The sequence below is a fragment of the Pararge aegeria genome, chromosome 2 (assembly GCF_905163445.1).
Source record: "Pararge aegeria chromosome 2, ilParAegt1.1, whole genome shotgun sequence".
Taxonomy (NCBI): Eukaryota; Metazoa; Arthropoda; class Insecta; order Lepidoptera; family Nymphalidae; genus Pararge; species Pararge aegeria.
The window spans coordinates 10,745,722-10,766,472 of NC_053181.1; the positions used below are offsets into that span (position 1 = coordinate 10,745,722).

Genomic DNA, 20,751 nt, shown 5'->3' on the forward strand with positions numbered 1-20,751 from the left:
AGGAGGTATGTGACAAGCAGGCATTATTAACACGCTGATTATGACGATGATGAACATATTTTTGAACTGAAAACTTATTTAGGCTTGTTGAGCACTTTTTGGATGAGCAAAAATCATTAAACTCGCGTCATCCTCACAGAATGCTTTCCATATATACTGTGTCTATATGTGTTAAGATTAAATATTCCTTTTTATCGGCAATCACCAAATACTGGTTGTTTTGCGTGTTTTTTTAGCGTAGTACGGTTCTACAATGTACCGTCATTTTCTATATTCAAAATAATATCTAGCATCAGAGAATACCCGAATTCCAAAAAGTTATTATCCTACCTACTTGTGTGGTAAGAGTTATTAGCAGACGATAAACCAAACTCGGATGTTTTTTTCGTGTAGTATGGTTTTACAATGTACCTACCGTAATTTTCTATATTCAAAATATATAGGTAAACGCAACCACCAGCATCAGAGAACACCCTTATTCCATAAAGTTCTTATCCTACCTACATGTGTGATACGAGTAACTAGGAGACGATAAACCAGCAAGCCAACAATAATTTCCTGCAATCACACACTCCCAACGAGAGGCAAAATTCTAGCTAGCGAGTGCGAGTGTAGATAAGCATCTGCTGAGTGGTCCCCTTGTGTTTTCCGATCGACGCACGCTCTGTGTTGCTATTAATTTCTGAACCCTGTCACAAAGCTAATACAGAAGCTTGGACATAATGTGATTATATTTGCAAGTGAAATTTGGATGGCAATATAATTTCGCGCAGATATATATCTGGCGTTCCAGGAAAATAAAGTCGCATACATATCGGGATAATTAGCCTTTGGAATATAAAGTGAATATGAGTAAAGATAAGAGACTTGCGAGGATTATACTTGATTATGATGATGTAAGTGCTTGTTTGACGCAGGTTTTAGTTTTGCAAAAAATATCTACAGAAACGATATAGTCCTTTCTCTGGATATTTAGTATCTACAATCTATATAAAGCTTAATTCTTTTCACAATTTACGAGATAGCTATAAACTTTGAGATCTTTATCATAGTTGAAAGTTTAGAAGATCGTTACTTAAGCAAGACAAGCGACAAACTAGGCCTGCCAACGGATTCATGGTTGGTTCGCGATTAATATTTTTTGCTAATTAACTTTCTTAAATCTATTGAAAAACACTATAAGGCGCAAATACCAATTTTTTTTAATATTCTTTAAGACGTCACTATACATAATTATGTCTTTAGTTTTGATTTTACTTTAAAATTAGAACATCATGTGCAAGTCAGACGGTAGAGAGAAAATATATTACTTACTAACTTAAAGCTTTGATGTAACACCCCATAACACAAAATTGTCTACGCCCACTAGAATTATTTTAGAAACAACGTTTCATTACGCAGAGAGAGTGGCAAAAAAAATAATTATGCAAGGTGTGGGAACCAGGAAATAAGCATAATCTAATTTTAATAAATAAATCTTGAAACGTAGGGATAAACTACAAATAGTTGATAATATAATCCTCATATTTTGCACACTCAACTCCATCTAGTTCGCGGTCAATAGGTATCATGATAATGCATGTATGTTGTTCCTTTATACGTTAGCATTCCATCCAATTCGATTCAAATACATGTCGACCGCAGAATTCAAACCAGTTCGGCCCCTGTACTAACGAGTACTTACCTATATGTTTGGGAAATGACGCAATGACATCGTATAAGAACGATCATAATTCATCGCATAATCAATGTGAAATGTTGTATAAACGAAATGGATACTCCTTCCACACCTAGACTTCCAACGACAGATCGTCCCAAAAATGTAAAGTGAGGGGAAACGTTAATAAAAATTCCACGCTGAAACAACAAATTAAACGAAGCCGAGCCACTCGAAAAGCCATAAGTACCTACTCGTCTCAATTGCCATCGATAAGAAATCCAAGCCGTGGCAATGTATTCCAGTCACGTTTCGGCTTACGGTTTTTTTTCGCTATGCTACGGTGGCCTTTAAAACGAATTGACTCTAAAATTCTTCGGAATGAAATGTTGTCGGAGTTTTATTAAATCGAGTGTAACCATTCCTGACATTACGCAAATGGCGGGTCCTCCCCTACATCTGTCGCAGGGATGCACCCCCTTAATAAGTGTTAACGCTCGCCGGCTGCGATGAACACTCCCGGCTCAAGCTAAATCTCTACAAATTCTTGATACAAATTAATGCCGCGGGAGAACTCCGCGAGTTTCTGTAATTTCATTTTGTAATACCACTTACCCCTTATTAGTTACGTTCCCTTACCAAATTTGTATTACAACTTTACGTAAGTCTTCTGAATCTTTACTCTTTGGAAATTGCAGTCGTAAGAATATCATCCCCTGTTTAGAAACAATCTAACTCGTTTGTGTAGTAAAAAGCGAGATCGACGACGCATCGTCTCGTTTTGATTCCCGGACCAAACCATATTTAGATTAATTTATAATAAATTCTCAGTATCTGGCGTTTAGAAATTGGTGATGCCAACCGTTAAGCATTCGTTTCTTTAAGCAATTAACCTATATAAAAAAAAACACTTTTAAAATGAATTAAGAAACTATTTTTAAACAGTAGTCATTTCAGAAGATAAAAACGCGTTATTTTCCCATTAAATTATTATATTTGTACTATATTAACCTTACCAATAAGGTTCCTTAGAAATCGGTAAATCATTTAAGTGGAAAAACAAAGAACATTATTATAACCGGTTATTTATCAAAATTTACCGGTAAATGAAAACCGATTCCGAGACTTGTAAGCTATAAAAATTTATTCAGTCTTGATTACGAAGATAAAGACACATGATGCGAACAAGGGAGGACATTCCTAAACATAACTTCCACACTGCGGCTTGGCATATGCACGCACAAATCTAAATTTTGAGATTTCCTCGTTCCCACATTCCACACGAACAATTGGTTCCTACGTAGCATAACATTCGTATATGGTTGAAGTGAGGGGACTCTCCTATCTGGTATAATTTTCGCTTGGGTGCAGTGCACCGATACATTGGTGAGATTTAACAGGTTAGTATTACGGTTTTAGTTCAAAAGATAACATTTTTAGAACAATATTAGGAAACTGTAATCATGAATCCAATCCAAATAGATAGCCATACATGTTAATTCATTTATACCCATATTTTTATATTATGGCTCCGGACCCAATCCGAACAAAAAACTCATTATTGTCACCATGAGAAAACCTACTTAGTATCTAAGATTAAAGAACGGAAGATTCGCTGTGTTTGTTTTCAGAAAAGCTAATATTAGATATACGATTATTAGTATAATGGATTTCGCATTGGCGCATGTCTCCTCAATTTTTGTTAGATAAAATATTATTTAAATAAACCACTTTAATAAGTAATAGTTATTTACTTATCTTAAGTGACTAAGATATATGGTAGGTACACAGAATACAACAATCAAACAAAAGGTATTAAGTTTTATACCCGTGCACAGATTTGAGCGTGCAACAGTAACAGTCCTTGCTAACCCATGCAGCGTATGGAAACCAATTAAGGACAAGAGCTATCATAATATTCTGCCACATGTTAGGTAGTAAAGGCCTAACGTAAATATCAAACAGCTGGCCTAAATCAATAGAAGCAATTAGTTGAAGGCATCTTATCAAGGAATATTTTTTCAGATGTTTTAAGTAAGGTTTTTTAAAAGGTCGGGAAAGGATGCCTATTATACCTTGGGCATGCCCGAATCCATTGGAAATGGTACACAATGGCCTACGGACAAAAAAAAACCCCTTTCTATCTCCATCTTCCAGAAACTGCTGATGCATTACTTCTGGAAGACTTCTACTACCTACAGACTGCATCGACATTTTAGCGCCTAGTGGGATCTTCATCTGATAATAAACCTTTAGAAGGATAGTTTATAAATCTGTAGCAGAGCATGAATGAGGACTGAAGCTGTCACGAGACACGCAACATTGACATTGTAGATGTAGCAATTCATTTCCATTTTTCAGGCCATTAAGCGTCGACTATAACATGGGGAACGAAGCGGACGCGGACGGTGTAAAATGAAAGCCGGGCGAAATAGTTCGGAACTGGTATCATCGCTGCAAATGTAAATGAACAATTAAAGCGTTCGCAGTGGCCAGGGACAATGATGATAATTATTTTAGTTTGCTGTCGACGCGGTTGTCACTCGACACCCGCTCGCTCGCTGGAATGCTCCTCGAACCCCATTTTCGCCATTAAACAGCGACACTTCTGCTGTTCGTAAATTATTATCAGCTAGCGCTTTCATTACTTGGCTCCGTAACAAAGGAACTCTACAAATGTAGGCACGTCGTGATTTAACTTCAACAACTTTGATTCCACTACTCCTTCGCCCCTATTGTTCGCCGGCGAAAATCATAGTTCATATTAGGCGAGGTGAAATCTTGATTAATTCATTACGTTGTTATCGGTTCCTACCGAGGAACTTGTTTGAAAAGCCACTGTTACCATAGAATTATTGCGTTGAGAAAGTTTCTTGTAAGACGTCAACTTTAGGTTCTCGAACTTGTACTTGTAGCCTAACTTTGTACTCATATGACTACATTTCCTTTTTACGACATATTTCTCTTGTCTATAAGTAACACTCCATTTGTTACGTAATTAAAAATAATAATTAGTTTTTGACGGCCGATTGGCGCAGTGTTCAGCGACCCAGCGACCCTTCTTTCTGAGTTACCCACGGCTGTGGGTTCGATTCCCACAAGTGGAAAATGTTTGTGTGATGAACATAAATGTTTTTTAGTGTCTGGGTTATTGTCTGTATATTATATGTATTTAAGTATATTTGTAATAAAAATATTCATTAGCTGTACTACTAGTTGCACAACTATTAGTTGCACCCATAACCCAACTTTTTTTGTAAATACTTTCTAAATTGAATGTTTGAGCTCATACGTTTTTTAGTTTCATTTTAGTCTGAAACGTTTGTGAAAAACTAAAAAGTTGAGGATTTTAATGTTTAAAAATAACGAACAATTATAACAGACTAGCCGTGTGATGACGGCAGATGAGAATACAGTTGCCTCCCATACGTGAGACGTACGAGATGACTATCGGAATATAAGGGCTGACGGGCAGCAGCGTTCTCTGTGCTACTACTACGATCTACTGTGATCACCAACTCGTCTGACCAACAAGGTAATTATGGGACAAACCTCCCTTTGGGAGAGACCTTTAGTCCAGCAGTGGACTATTATAGGCTATAGATAATAATAACAGACTAGCGGTTCCCCGCTACTTATTCATTCAAAAAACAAATTCAATTCTTTTCTAAGACCCTTTGCGTCTCACCTACGTCCATCCTTTTTACTTTGGCTTCTAAGGGTCGTATCGCGATGCAAATGTAAAACAACGCTACAAACCTAAGTAGCCGTGCAAGTAGGAAGAAAGCTAGAAATAACACTAAGTGAAAGTGAAGGAATAGTGCGAGCGGCCGAAGCGATGCGAAGGGTCGAAGTATATGAAAGTTCGTATCGGAAATTTCAGTAACCAATATATAGTACCAAAATGTAGTTTATTATTTAAAATATTCTTTTATTTTTGCACATTGAAGTGGATAACAGGGAAATAAAAAAAACAATTTTACTTTAGCGTTCGACTAATACCAGTAACTTATTTAACTAATAACACTGTCCGCGGCATCTAGGCCGGTGTGGATGTGTCATAACCTATTCGAATTGAGCGCTATGGATTTATGCATATGTTTTGCGGAACCTTATACATTTGTAGTGTGCACTCAGCCGTGCATACCGACTGATCAGCCTCGCGAGAGATATCCCGTGTAAACGGTATGTTTCCAGACGTGGTCAGCTTTGTAAGAATATACATAGAATTGGGTCGTTTGAGTATACACAACTAACTTAGAATTAAATCACTACGGGGCTGCAAGAGCCTTAAACTACATGGTGGAGGTATCTACATTCTAGAAACTTCTTAGTGATGGCAATTCTGGTACCGCACATCTCTTCACCCTGAGTCGCTGAACTGCTGCTGTCACCTTGCTGATATTAACGTCGCCCTAATTAGAGGGTCTATATATCAGCTGCTTATGCCGCATTTATCTTCAAAGGCGTTCGCCATCACCAAAATACCAAGCCCATAGCACCCCACACAATAGTATAATTATACATGACAGTGACAATTTCTTACAATTTAATTGCTCTCACCAGAGATTATCGTCCAGTGCAAATTATCGATGTGCTAAAAGAATAGCTAAAGGGTAATCTGATTTTTGCATCTATTCTACAATTTAGATTAAAAATCTCAAGAAGCCACTACTAAAGCATGCATGCGTCCACGCCTATTAAAATATATTCCCCGAGAGTACAAAAGAAAATAATAAGAATACTATAGCTGAGTACTATCGCATCAGTAGTAGTAAAGCTTTTAGTAGGAAAAACTACCATCATGCTTATTTCTGTCGCTAAGCAGCATTGTTTTAATACTATCGTCCGGTCTGAAGGACGTGGTTGCCGGCGTAATTACAGGCGCATAAGGCTAAACACGAGATACTTAATCGGTGATAACCTAGTAGGCAAAGCCACGTCATGTACCACTGACTTTTCGGAGATGTGTGCGTTTTTAATTTAAGCATTTTAAATATAACTTGCTTTAAACGGTGAAGGAAAACATCGTAAGGAAACTTGTAAGCCTGAGAGTTGTCCATAATATTCTCAACGGCGTGTGAAGTCTATCGCGCTTGGCCAGCGTGATAAAACCCTAAACCCTTCTCATTCTAAGAGGAGCCTCGTGCCCTGTACCAGTAATGGGTTGATGATGATGAAGGCCTAATACCGCCGCCTCAGTTGATGGACACATGACGGTACGTTGTAGGCCATGTTCTAAAGATTATGGGATAACGCAACAGTGATGTGACACGTTGATGGAAAACGAGTCGTTAATTAAATTTCATTGATTCAAAACTCATTTGGGAAGTGCGTCGAATGCCTATATATCGGACGCGTGAGAGGTCCTGGGGAATGAAAATGGTTTGCAGTCGGCACTCGCGGAATGCTTTTAGCGCGTGTAATTCAGTTAAACGCGTAATTTATGACTAGCCAAATTACTGACATGACCATGTATGCTCTGATATCCAGCTTACCAATACTGTCAGAATACAATGTTGACTACACAGTACGTAATCACTATTTAGGGAGGTGCTCATTATAATTTAGCTCTTTTATGTAATGTTAATAATTAAAAAAACGTATTCGTTGTTGTTCGTTGAGTTCGTTGTAAAAGTACACAGATTTTATTTTGTGAAAAAAAAGGAACGATTCCAAGAATTAATGATATACCTAACTTCTATATTGGTTATCGAACGAAAAATCTTATAGGTATCCTATGTAAAAATCTCGAGATCATAGTACTTGCCCTTCTACGAAAAGGCTGGACCGATTTTTCTGATTTTTTTCATGTTTATTTGTTAGGTATGGTAATTTTACACCGTTAGGTGATTAAGGTGGCTTTTTTTATTTAGCATCAATAAATACTAATAACGCTGGACTCGGACTCGGTAGGTGCGTGATGGTAGTTCTTTATGTTACAAAGTTCGATTAAAATATTTCAGATATTACGACGTCTGCCTGTTAAAGCCGTACCACCTACCAGGAACATATTGAAATATACACACAAATTTTTATCTAAACCGGACCAGCAGCTCTTGAGGATTTGGGGAACAAACACACGTGCAGACGGATTATATTATATACTAGCTTTTGATATCGACTTCGTCTGGCTGGACTTCAGAATTGGGTCTAAATCTTCACTCGTTAAAAATTTCAATTTTCTCTCGGGAACTACTTAAGGAGGGATAAAAGGTAGCCTATACTATTTTCCATGTCAAAAGGTACATTCATGCCTATTTGACGGACGACTGGCGCAGTGGGCAGCGACCCTGCTTTCTGAGTTCAAGGCCGTGGGTTCGATTCCCACAACTGGAAAATGTTTGTGTGATGAACATAAGTGTTTTTCAGAGTCTGGGTGTTTATCTGTATATTATAAATATTTATGTATATTATTCATAAAAATATCCATCAGTCATCTTAGTACCCATAACACAAGCTACGCTTACTTTGGGGCTAGATGACGATGTGTATATTGTCGAAGTATATTGTCGTAGTAATACTTCTCTGCAATACTTCTGAGAATGCAGTAACTCAAGCCACAAATATGTAAATCTCCAGTCCAAGAAAATCTAAAGTAGCTATTGGATAGAAGTAGGCGGTACTTTGCGGAAGTCCAATGAATATTCAATTTAATTTGCTATACTCCTCGGAAACCATATAAATCTGTACAGTGGAATTAATAATTTTTTTAATTTTACATCATTTAGTTTTTAAAATAACGCTATTTTTACACGTTTCTCTCTATATAGGAATATCCTTGAAGATATTGACTTTCGACAACGACACAAATGTAAATTGTTTATTCCACTACAACTTGACTGCCATCTCACCCAGCGGTAAGTGACGATGTGGTCTAAAATGGTATAAGGCTACCTGTTAGGGGCAGTTATATATAAACATTAACACTAAGAGCATAACCCGCAAGCATTGGCTTGGTGGTACATATACGTATACGTATAGGGTGGTAGCCATCCACGCCTTGGCGGGTCAATTTTAATCTTGAAAAGATCTATTGGAGGAATCCTGGACAAAAATCGAGGGAACTCTTCAAATATTATAGGCACATTTAAGGCAGACGGACGGCCGTAGGAAACGAGGAACGAAAATCCATGTTACCTATGTGATTTTTACTTACCTCGCTTTTTTATTACACTCATTTTACAAAGTAGTAGTAGCATTATAATTGCTATTGCCCGCGAACTTGCACGCGTTTGCTTCAGTTTTTAAAAAATCCTTTGGAAAAAATTTCATCAAAATCGGTGCAGTGGTTGAGCTACACATAGGTAAGAAGCAGACATAAAAACAAACGGGCACATTTTATTATGGATGATTACTGTGTGACTTTTTAAAACGAACTAACGAATGGTTGCTATAGACAATAACATTGGTAGAATCCTTGTGAGTGAAAATCTGTAGGGAAAGCCGGGCAAGAAGCATAGGGCGCGTAAGAAAAATAACTGGTTTTTCAAAAATCTATAATAGATATAGCTATAACACTTTTCCTGTTTCTTAAATTGCCGCTATAAGATACAATAAAAAAATTCGTGAATGCGTTGGTTGGGTATAGAAAAAAAAAAGATTTTCGTTGTTATGTAACGATTCATGTGAAGGTTTGTACACTAACATTTTGTATTAATCATGAATTACCTTCAATCTTACTTTGTTTATTCAATTGCAAATTTATCTAAGCATAAAAAAACGTATACCTATCCCTTTTGCCCTATTTTATTAACTCCTTCATATGTACATTTTAACAATATTGCAATGACATGTGAAGTTCTGAAATAAGTCGAACAAATTAACTAGGTTCACATCTGTTTATAGTTTAGGACAAGAAAAAGGGCTGTGTGCGTAGGTATCTACAAAAATTAGACAGCTTATTTTCTGGGCTTATACGTTTAACCTTTTTCATCTTTTTTTTCTTCCAGCCAACATCTTTGGCAAGATTAGGAGACTTACATGCCATAGGTGAAGCTTCATCTAAAAATACAAAGCTGACAGAGCAAGCATTAAAATTTGAGAACACAAATCTGAAGAACATAATTGCTGAGCTAGAAGGCTCTAGCAAAACTTAACCAAAACATTCTCTTTCAGACAAAAAACAGGAATCCTAAACATTTTTTTTACTATAGCGTAGTGTGCGTTGACAAATACACTGAACCACCGGCAGAAGATTCGAAGTAATCAGTGCAAAAGTTGGACGCATGAAGACTGCAATGCTAACGTAGGAGTTGGTAGCTACTTCTGTGAATAACCTGAAGATTAACTAACTAAGTAGACATAACGAATAATTGATACTTTTTGTAAATGATCATAATTATTCTAAAAATCGTTAAAGTTTTATAATTTTTTATTATTATTATCCAAAGATAATTAAACCTAGTATAAATCAAAAGTACAAAGAGTTCTATAAATATTATCAGTATATGGTTTTATTTACACCATATGCGTCTTGCGGGTGCTTCCCCTATACCTATATAAAATTCTAAGCCCTGTCTAATTGATATTGGTATTAACGAACAGCCCAAGCCACTGGGGGTTAGAAACTTGCAATTTTGACAGTAGGTTCTCTTGAAAACCTAAACACCTACTAAGATATGTTTTTTTTTAATTCCACCCTGATAAGCGCAAAATAGTCGATTAAAGTTTATATGAAAGCCTGTCAATTTTCAAGCTATGTCCACGAAACTTGGTTTTTTGGCATATTTAAAGTTACGACTAAATTTAGAAAATAGGTGTGTTACTAATCTCGACAACTAATGGGGATAAATAGGCGATGAAAATTATTAGAAAAAACGTTAATTTCGCAAATTATACCTATCGATGAAACGTAGTATTTCGGTTGACAATTAAATTGGTATACCTAACACATTGTTTCAGATTAAAAATTTAAATCCCAGTTAAGGCATGAAGACGAGCAACAGGAGTGCGATGCAACGCAGTGGGTCATAGAACGAAAGTTTGATAGGACAAATTTAGTTAATTGAAGTTGTAGGTAAGCAGACGAAGACTCGGGAAACTGCTAGTGATATTATATGATATTCAATATTTATAAATGTACGTATGTTATGCAACTGAAGTTCTATAACACGCTAGTAAACCTATTCACCTTGAGACCTACATTTACAGTCGGGTGTCTTTTTAATGAATAATCTGGCTACATAGCTACATAATATATAACAATTTGTTCTTTATAACGTAGAAATTCGGTAGGAGTTGTTCAATTTCGTTACCGCCCACCAGCAAAATTAATGAAATAAATGGAGGAATAATGTGGGATCCTTCAATGTTTCTTGTGATAACATAAGAACAGCGCTTAACACAAGAGTATTAAATAATGTTTTAGGCAACTTACTATACCATATTTGATATTATAATATGTCTGTATTAAATAATTATAAAAAAAATAGTTTTATATGTAGGTTATTTACTTATGTACTGCCTTATGCTGCCTACTTATGTTACTTATGTATTACGTATGTCTGCTGCTTTTTTTTAATCCCGAAGGAACCTTTAGTTGTCCGGGATAAAAAGTATACTATTACTAATACATTCGATCACTAATGTATTGCTTGGACTTACTATGTAGTACGTAGGTCCCTACATGTAATATTATTTCAAGTATTACGACAAAAACCCTAATAGCTGTCAGAGCAACAAATGACAACTAACACGACACATTTTCTGTAAGTTGGACAAAAGTAGTACTGTTTGCAGCGTCAGATCAATGCTATATTAATTAGTGTTCCAAATATCAAGTCTTAAATTTCCTGCACCAAAATATGAGAAAAACTAATTAATTACCTTCAGACATTTTCAAATCTCAAAATCAACCAAAAAGGGTGTCCTACAAACAGCACTATTACATCGAATGGCAACGTGCTGGTAACCATCAATTTGTGACGTTAAAAATATATCTTTAATTTTATATAGTCAGGCCTTATTTCTCAAAAAAAATGCAGGCAGTTTCACGAATAAATATTTATTTTCATAAAGTTTGACTTTTAAAGACCTACCTAGTAAGCGTAAATGAAACAAAAAATACCTACTATACTATGCTGCATACTAGCAATAAACCAGCACAGATATATATACCTACGTACTGTTTACCATTACGTTATTACTCTACGTCAGAAATGACCATCCAAAATTCCATTTCCTAATAATCCTTCGAATAGTGAAATGCACACTGAATATAGGTTATAGGTATGCATAGGTAGGCACTCTTGGATGTATTTATTGGAGAACGGCCAGCAGGTTTATGCAGTTTTATTCGCATTTTACAGTTACGTAACCATAATAATGTTTATTACATTCGGATCTCGGCTCTCCTAATGATTGGACACACATGTGCCGGTCAGCGATTTGGGAAGCTTTGAGAAAACTTAAAAATCAATTTACGAAGCACTAGATCTGGGAAATATATGCATTCTTAGTGCTTTAAATCAATGGTAGCCAAAAAGGTATATATTTTACGGCTTTTAAGTTATAATTGTAAGTTTTTTTTCTAGGCCGCTCTAGACCTTTTGGGCTTTAAAGATTGAAGGTACTGAAATTCATATTTGCATTTTAAAATTAAATATTTAGAAAAAACTGTTAGTGGATTTATTGGCTGTCTGTTCAGATCATTAATGTTTACAAAAGCGGCAGAAATTACTTCATAGCCCGACCTTTCCTGAAATCTTAACCGGTGGTAATATAAACTCATACTCTGATCGCGGCACGTCTTTTCTGTAGGATGTTCTCACCATAACAGAACTTGCTACATGCTACTTTCATGCGCCTAAGGCCGATCAGCCTTACCTATTGGGTGTGTTCAAGCTATAACGACTTACAGTTCGGGTATATAATTATTAATTCCTCGCTGATTCGATTCAAGCGTATGAGTATGATTCAAATTACTATTGCAGAACAGACATAACTTAGTTTTATTTCCGCAAATATAAAAAAAAACCTTATTTTTTAATTTAAATAACAATTAAAAAAAGACTGATGATATTAATAAAATATAGTTATAAAATAAGACTGCAGGCCGAAAACTTAACTATACAATTTATCACAAGAAATTGGAAGGGTTTATTTGTTCGGGGTAGGCAATAGATATAAAACGGAAATTTTGCGTCGAGAGTTTAAAAAATTATTGAACAAAACAGAGCTTATGTGCATGTATCAAGTATCCACAATTACTGACAGGTACATGATAATTATTTATTGATTATGGTAAAAACACAAAAAGTACACACAAGCTGGCGGGTCCAGATTCCCATGCCTTGGTAAGGTATTTTAACCATGTAGGTATTTTTACAATGATTTTTAGCACTGGTTGTGAAAACTGGTGTACATCCTCTGCTGGACATAGCTCTCTTGTAGATATTTTCGGGCATTACGGTATTGCCTTCTACTATTTGCCAACAATTGCAATTCACTTATCCTTGTCCGTTAAGAACGGGGAATCTGCTATCTGATGCCGGATTTTTTATACCAGCTCGTTGTGACCTTATCATCTATCAGCTCTCTGAGCTTTGAACCCTATCGTTAGGCACTTCTCTTCTTTCTCTCTTCAACTTTAAAACTTACCAGAGTAAATGACATTTTTTTTTATCACGTAAACTCCCAGCATAGCGCTCTCCACCGCTCCGCCCGCATAATGACTGAGCTTTTATGAATGAGCAAACGAGCATCTTTTAGAGATAGATGTTATCTCTGTCAAAACTCAGTGTTCGAAAAGTTGGTCCTTATTATATCTTGCAGCTCTCCAGATAGTAGATAACTAATATTGGAAAACTAAGTTGCCGATTGAACATTTTGATTCATAATAAAGTATTTTCATTTCCACAGTTCGTAGCTATTAGTGTAAATTAACCTACCTGAATTGGTGAGTGTATTGTCTCCATTGCCGGTAGAGGTGTCAACGTCGGCGTGCGCGTCGACAACGACGGCCATAGCCAATGCGCATGCACACGCGCATACCGGCAGTACAAGCCGCGCGCAGTGCATAGCACCCCAGCCTTTTATCGCCTGACGCTTAGCCATCGCACATCACCAACAACTCTAACTTCAGTCAATTTTGCAAAATAAAACACTAAATAATATATAATGATTAATTTAAAATCATATTAATAAATAAAAATAAAGATAAAATGCTGAATTATAATACTTTAAATGATTGTTACAACTTTGAAAAGTTTAGGGTTGAAAGTTGTCGGAAACAGTTTTATAGTTTGAGCACGTCGGACGTGTGGAATGTGTACCGAGTGACGACGATATGGCAGCGTAGTCGCGACAGCACTGTCCGCGGATCCACATTGCGGCCACGACCGACTCCTGCGGAGTCCCATCGTCTCACACCCGACTGTGAGGAGGGCCACTGCGCGCGCATCCATCTCGGTGGCCAATAGCACTGCGGGGGAGGGCCCGCGCGTAAGACGCACCGAAGTATATGCGAAGGCCTATGTACAGTGATGATAGCGGACAGGTGGTTTCGCGGCTGTAATTAGGCGTCTGATAACTTATTGTTAGTTGGATAAATATGTTTTTAAAGCTTAAGCATTAAGTTAACGCTTTAAATCGTTTTCTGCATTTTTCTCCACGGCCCACTTCTTTGCTCTAATTTGGCAAACTCTGTAAACTCCAGTTCTATTCAACCTTCGCATAAACTTTTCGAATCTTAATTTTAAATTAGGTTCACGGAGACTTGGGCTATAAACGACGATGAAATTATTTTTATACTGAGAGAGATCTTTATCTTTACTTCGGTGAAATTGTCTGTCCATAAGTCTGGGTGTCTGACTGTCAGAGCCCTTTAGCTCCTGAGCTAAGGAACACAGTGAGTTCAAACTCACAATTTTTTTATATATCTGAGGCCCAAAGCCAAAAAACCAATTTGATAGTAATAAAAACACATATTTAAGTGGGACTCTCATACAAGCAAACATGGTGGTGGTGGAAAAGTCATGATCAATCAACTAAATTGGCGCATATTTTACTAAGTGCTCAGAATTTTACAGCCTGTTTCGACCGAGTTTTACAAAGAATCTCTGAAGAAATCTGAAAAAGTAAATATACAGAGACAGACATACACATAGATAGATTTTAACGAAAGCCTTACAAAGATTAACAAACAGCCACTCAGGTAGGTAATATATTGTGCTACAAACGTTTAAGAGAAAGCCACGCAGCTAATATGCTGTACTACGAAAAATTAAGGGAAAGGTACGCAGATAATATTATGTTCTGCTACGAACGATAAAGAGAAAACACGCCAAAGAACAAGGCGAAAACTGTCACCAGTATGGATTATCCAAATTGAATGGTTTCGGTGAATGAAGTGAGATGAATCATATTATTTTACCACAAGGACATCATGTTTTAAACTTCCATGCACTGTATCAGCAAAAGAGTGATAAACCTGTAAAATGGTTGCCTGATGATGCCACTGAATCATTTCAAGAATAGACTAGGCAAACATCGAATGGACAAAAGGTCAAAGAATTGATTACATTACACAGCCACATTACATTATTACTATTAATACACAGCGGCATTACACAGCCGCGAAAGCTGCTTAGTCTCTTTTGAATAATAACAATAATAATCAGCATATAGTACCACTTGTAGCAAACGGTAATAATATTGTGAAGAGAGTATCCCAAATCAGTGTTGTATGTATTACCTACAAATTGTACTAACCAGTTTTACACATAAGCTACATACCTACCTAATATATTCGGAAACATAGTTGTTTATTATGAGGACTAGTTATTTATTTAGGGAAGGGGATAATGGAGGAAAAGACACCAAAAAACTGGAAAGTTGAATGCTTCAACTAATTAACTTTAACTGATGAAAGCCACTTTTAGAAAAGTAGCTTTTACACCCATCGCCCAAGATAGGTACGGGAATTATGTGTTTTCTCGGAGCAATAATGTTTTATATAATATTATTTTAAATATTATAATGTTTTTTTATGGTTTTTCTAGGTTACCACCCTATCGACAAACAAGTGCCGCCAAGCGATTTATCGTTTCGGTATGATTTCGCGTAGAAACCGATTAAGGGTCACAACTGCCATACCCCTAACAGGTTAACCCGCTACCATCTTAGACTGCATCATCCATTGCCATTAGGAAAGTTTGCAGACAAGGGCTAATTTCTATTGTAATGTAAAAAAGGAATGCCAGACCACAAGAATAACGAACCAAACCCTAATATATAAAAATAAAACATTACATATATCAGATATGTATATTCCAAAGGATAATTACCAGACATTTAATAAGAATTTTAGAATTTTAATATAGGTATGTTATAAAAATGAATATGTAATGCTAAACAAAATTAATGATTTAAGAGTAATTCCCACGAGTATCCTATTTGGTTTGATTCCGCTTTGAAACGCAGCTTGCAGTAACAAAACAAATACCGTATAGTACTTATTATTAATTTATATTTATTGAAATTTTTAACACTATTCCTAATTTAAATTTATTAAAATTTATTTTTTATTTTTTAGTTCGGTTTTCTATAAAAAGCGCGTTTTTTAGTTTTTTTTTAAACTATTATTTATTTAATTCAAATAGGCACATAGGTGGTTGATGCGTTGATTACATACAAAATGTGTACATAGTAGTGAGTAGTCGAAGTCAAAGTAAAATATTTCTTTATTCAAATAGATGGCACTTTTGATGCGTACATTACAAGTAAAATATGACATAGGAGTGAGTTTTTTTTTTTTGAATAAAGAAAAAATGTTTACCTGAGGGTGCACAGCTTTACAATAAATTACTCTCTATTTCAAAACATATGAACTCATTTAAACTTAACTACTGACCCACTTTTAGTTCAAATACCTACATTATATAAGCAAACAACTTTATCATATAATATTAACAATTACGATTTAGGTACATTTAAATATTATACCTTTTCATTTCTTGTTTCCATGTAAGTGACATGGAGCTATTATGGAAATAAATATTTTTAAACCTACTTTAAATTCTAAAATAAAAGATAATTCCTATTTCCCACGAGTATCCAATTTGGTTTGATTCCGCTTTGAAACGCAGCTTGCAGTAACAAAACAAATACCGTATAGGTACGGCAGGTACGGAGTATCTTCTCAACGTTTTGCATCTCTGGCACTCATATAAGGCTCGTATCAAACTCTTCTTTGATATAACGAAACCTTTCGATAAGATACTAACAAACGCGTGTCGCTAAGCTTTCCGGTACGATGTCGCGTAGAAACCGATAAGTGTTTAACATAGTGTAGGTATCTCATAGCCCTAGCAGGTTAGCTTGTGTTATAGGTACTATTAATACGAATGATGAATAATTTTTTGAATAGTATACATAAATATGTGCCTATCCAATGATTTGCATCACAAACAAAATACGTAAATAATTTTATTAGAGGTACAAAACCAAAGGTATGTAATTTCGGCCAATACGTGAGTGCTAGAAAACATTTCTAACGGCAAGGTTACTATAGGTACCATTCATGAACTTAATAATGACAAAGTTCCTTGGAAGCACATGGCTCCCCTTTCATCCACTGAGTTTCTGGCTGGTTTGAATCGTCTACATCGCACTATATAGTTTGGTGACGAGGAGATCGCTCCAATACACGCTCTCGAAATTGTGTTCGAATATGCATATAACAGAGGGCAATCCCCTGTACTACTTACCTTCTAGTGCAACTCGTCTGCCCGGCGTGGTGATTATAAGCAAACCCTCCTGTTGGAGGGTTAGCTATTTTAATGCAACTCGGATGGGTAGCGTTCAGGAATCTTCGTGATATCTTTATGTGCAAAATGGTGTTTGCAGCAGTGGCGTAAGTTCCCTTAGGCTAAGCGGGGCGTGCCCCGGGGCGCTGAGCTCAGCCTCCATTAAGGACGCGACGTTCGCCAAAAAGTTATATATTTTCCTAGTGTAGTATAAGTATTTTCGATTTTATAACTTTTTTACTTTTTTGAAGTTTTTAGCCTAACCAAAGAACCACGAGCGGCCCCAACCAAAAAACCTTAAGAATATAAGGTGCCAACCTAGTTCAAAGTATTTCATTATAAGCACCATAGGCCCAGTACCCATCAGTTCTACAGCTGAGAATCTGCTTTGAATCTGCTCTCCGCAATTTTTTAGAGTTAAACCATACCTTACAATTATTTTAAAGTATTTACTTTAAATAGGGCACCAATTTCATTCTTGCCTCGGGGATCTTGAGGTAAGCCTGGTAGGTATAGCTTATGTCTAAGAAACGTGACCGCTAACTAGAGGCTTCGTTAAAAAACTCAGGTTCACTCAGCCGGCGATGGCCGATCTATGACCGGAGTTACTGCTTGACCAAATTGAAATTAAAGCGAAAACTAAACGATGTTTTCTAGTTATTCCACTAAAGTTCGCCTTTGATTTCTATCTTACCTGCTGGTAAGTGCAGATGAAAAAGAAGATGCAGTCTAAGATGGTAACGGACTAACCTGTTAGGGCATGGCAGTTATAATATTAAACCCAATACCCCTAATCGGTTTCTATACGACATCGTACCGGCAGGGTGATAACGTATCTCGAGCGACAGCAATGCGACAGGCGTAAATCTTGCAATCACTGGTGTCAAACGTCACTTTTCCATACAATAAATAAACAAAAGTGACGTTTGACAGCAGTGATTGCAAGATTTACGCCTGTCGCATTGCTGTCGCTCGAGATACGTTATCACCCAGCAGATCGCTTAACGGCACGTCTTTGTCGGTAGGGTGGTGGAAGTAGGATGGGAAAGGAAAGGTGTCGGTCTGATAGGAGGCCTCAGCCTCCAAAAAGTTGTTTCAAGCCATTTAAAACTGTGATAATACCTGTGAAAAAGCTGGTCTCACTTTCAGGGTGGAAAGGGTTGGGCCCCTGGCACAGACCTTTAACTCTACGGAGTTGTGTGTTTTAAATAATTGAATATCGCTTGCTTCAATGGTGAAGGAAAACATTGTTAAGAAACCGTGAGACTGCGGCATAACATTCTCACAGGCGTATTAAAAGTCTACCAATACACACTTGGTTACCAACACATTTTAATACCTAGCGACTGCAAGGTTTTGAACAAGAATAAAATGATTTGGTTCTGCATCCATCATTAGGTGTCTAACATTTTTCACTGACTGTATATTATGTTGATAATACTATATCAATACTTTATTAATAAGCCAGGCTAATGAGTCTGTGAGTATACTCCAACAAAAACGCAGCATTTTTATAACTAAAAAATTTAATTAAGTCATTAACTTCACAGTATTCGGTCATTAAACTAACTTATCCTAAAATTACACTATTGATACCATTAATTATGCTCCCTTTTTCCACTTTTCTCCTGGTGTATACTCAGTCATTGGTTTCCCTGATATACCACATGTACCAATTCCAACTCTACCAGTCAAATTATCAGGTGATGCAAATATACTTTTTGCTCTGACCCCAGGTTTCTTTGCTGCTTTGGAATGGAATGAGAGCCATTTATTTTTCTCACTCTCTCTTTCTTCTTCAATTTGTTTAAATCTTTGTTGCTTTTTTTGCTTTTTCTTTTTTAAATACTCTCTATTGTAGCCTTTACCATGCCTGCAAAAGTAAAATTTAATGATTTTAATAATTTATTACATTATTATTAAACAAAATTATTTTTGTTGTAAAATGTGTAAATTATCACATGGGAGTATATTATAGTTTAAGTTGCAGTGTTGACTGATGTTGATTGATGTTTTTTACTGGTGCTGAGATATATTTGAAAGACATTAATGATGTAAAAGAAATTGAATGTTTTGCGGGAATTCATAACACCAATTAAACCAAAGACTCTGAGTATAGCTACACATAGATGTAACCTAATTAAAACTATGCTAGCTCAGGGTGGCAAATGTGATATTTTCTACCTACTACCATTTATACGCTATAAAAATGCCACCTATTTGTCACTAAAAAACGCCACCTAGTTGTCACTAGGTGGTGTTTTTATTTCCCAGTATTGTAACTAGGTAAAAACATAGGCAAAAAATCTCACATTAGGCATGTGGTTCATGAGAGCCACTAAACTGCCAAGGGAATTTAGAAACCTTTCATATGAACAAAGGCTTGCAAACCTGGGAACCAGGGTCACTGAAAACTGCACCAATCGGCCATCACACCTAATGCAGTCTAAAGAGGTGTTTGAGTTGATTTCATTGCACATTGACTAATTTGTTAAACCATTTTATTTTACACTAGTATCTTTATAATTTATGTTCATTAAAATGTACTTACTCTCCAAGTGATCGTTTTGTACCCGATGCTAATGATTTAACATCTAAAATGGAGACAATTTCTGATGTTAAATAGCCATCAAACTTTACTTTAAGACTAACTGCACTTATCTCTTCTACAGTTGCCTCGTAATATCTGAAATAAATAAAAAACTGTATTATGCACATTTTTGTAAAGGAATTTCTACAAAATTTTATTTATGATCAAAAGATGCCCATAAGAAAGTCATATAATTGAATTGGGTAACACAGAAAGTAAAGAAATACAGTTTATTATAATATGACATACATGCTATCTGTCTTCCACTTGGCCAAAACTTTCTCGCCAATCCGCCACTTAGACTCCGCCTCTGCGACATCACCGTCCTCCGCAGCCAACAGGCAAGCTGTAACATCATCATCATTACTAGAACTATGAATATTATGCACTTTGGATTCACCCTCCTTTGTTTTTATAAGATCGCGTGTCAACTCAATTACTTCCTCTAAATCCGTTTTCAGCTTTAACAGTTCTTCGTTTTGTGTATCCGTTAGTAACGCTGCTTCCACCTTAAATTAAAATGTATTTTAGAAAATCAATGTATACAAATGTGATGCAAACATTTTCACGATGAAATTCTTACCTGCTGTAGTTGAAGTTTATAATTCCTTAAATCATCGGCCATATTATATTCGTACTTTGCTTTATCACATTTACAAATTAGTCCTAAACAAAAGTCTTGCTTTACTTCACAAATTGAGGTGAAAATTACGAAATAATGCAAACCATTAATGACATATGGGCATATGTCATAA

General features: G+C 36.1%; 2 protein-coding genes across 2 annotated transcripts in view; both read right to left on the reverse strand.

Moving 5' to 3' along the window:
- LOC120634429 (lachesin-like) overlaps positions 1–13,746 on the reverse strand; it is a 134,541-nt gene extending 120,795 nt beyond the window's left edge. The window contains exon 1 of the mRNA XM_039904969.1: positions 13,549–13,746. Within this exon, the coding sequence (XP_039760903.1) occupies positions 13,549–13,714 (166 nt within the window). The 5' untranslated portion in view covers positions 13,715–13,746. The remainder of the gene's footprint in view (positions 1–13,548) is intronic.
- A 5,152-nt stretch (positions 13,747–18,898) lies between these two features.
- On the reverse strand, positions 18,899–20,751 carry LOC120630791 (survival of motor neuron-related-splicing factor 30). The gene is made up of 4 exons (XM_039900071.1): positions 20,580–20,751; positions 20,246–20,505; positions 19,958–20,092; positions 18,899–19,279 (listed from the first exon to the last, which is right to left on the reverse strand). The coding sequence occupies exons 1-4, from the start codon at positions 20,619–20,621 to the stop codon at positions 19,009–19,011; spliced, it is 708 nt and encodes a 235-aa protein (XP_039756005.1). The 5' UTR covers positions 20,622–20,751; the 3' UTR covers positions 18,899–19,008.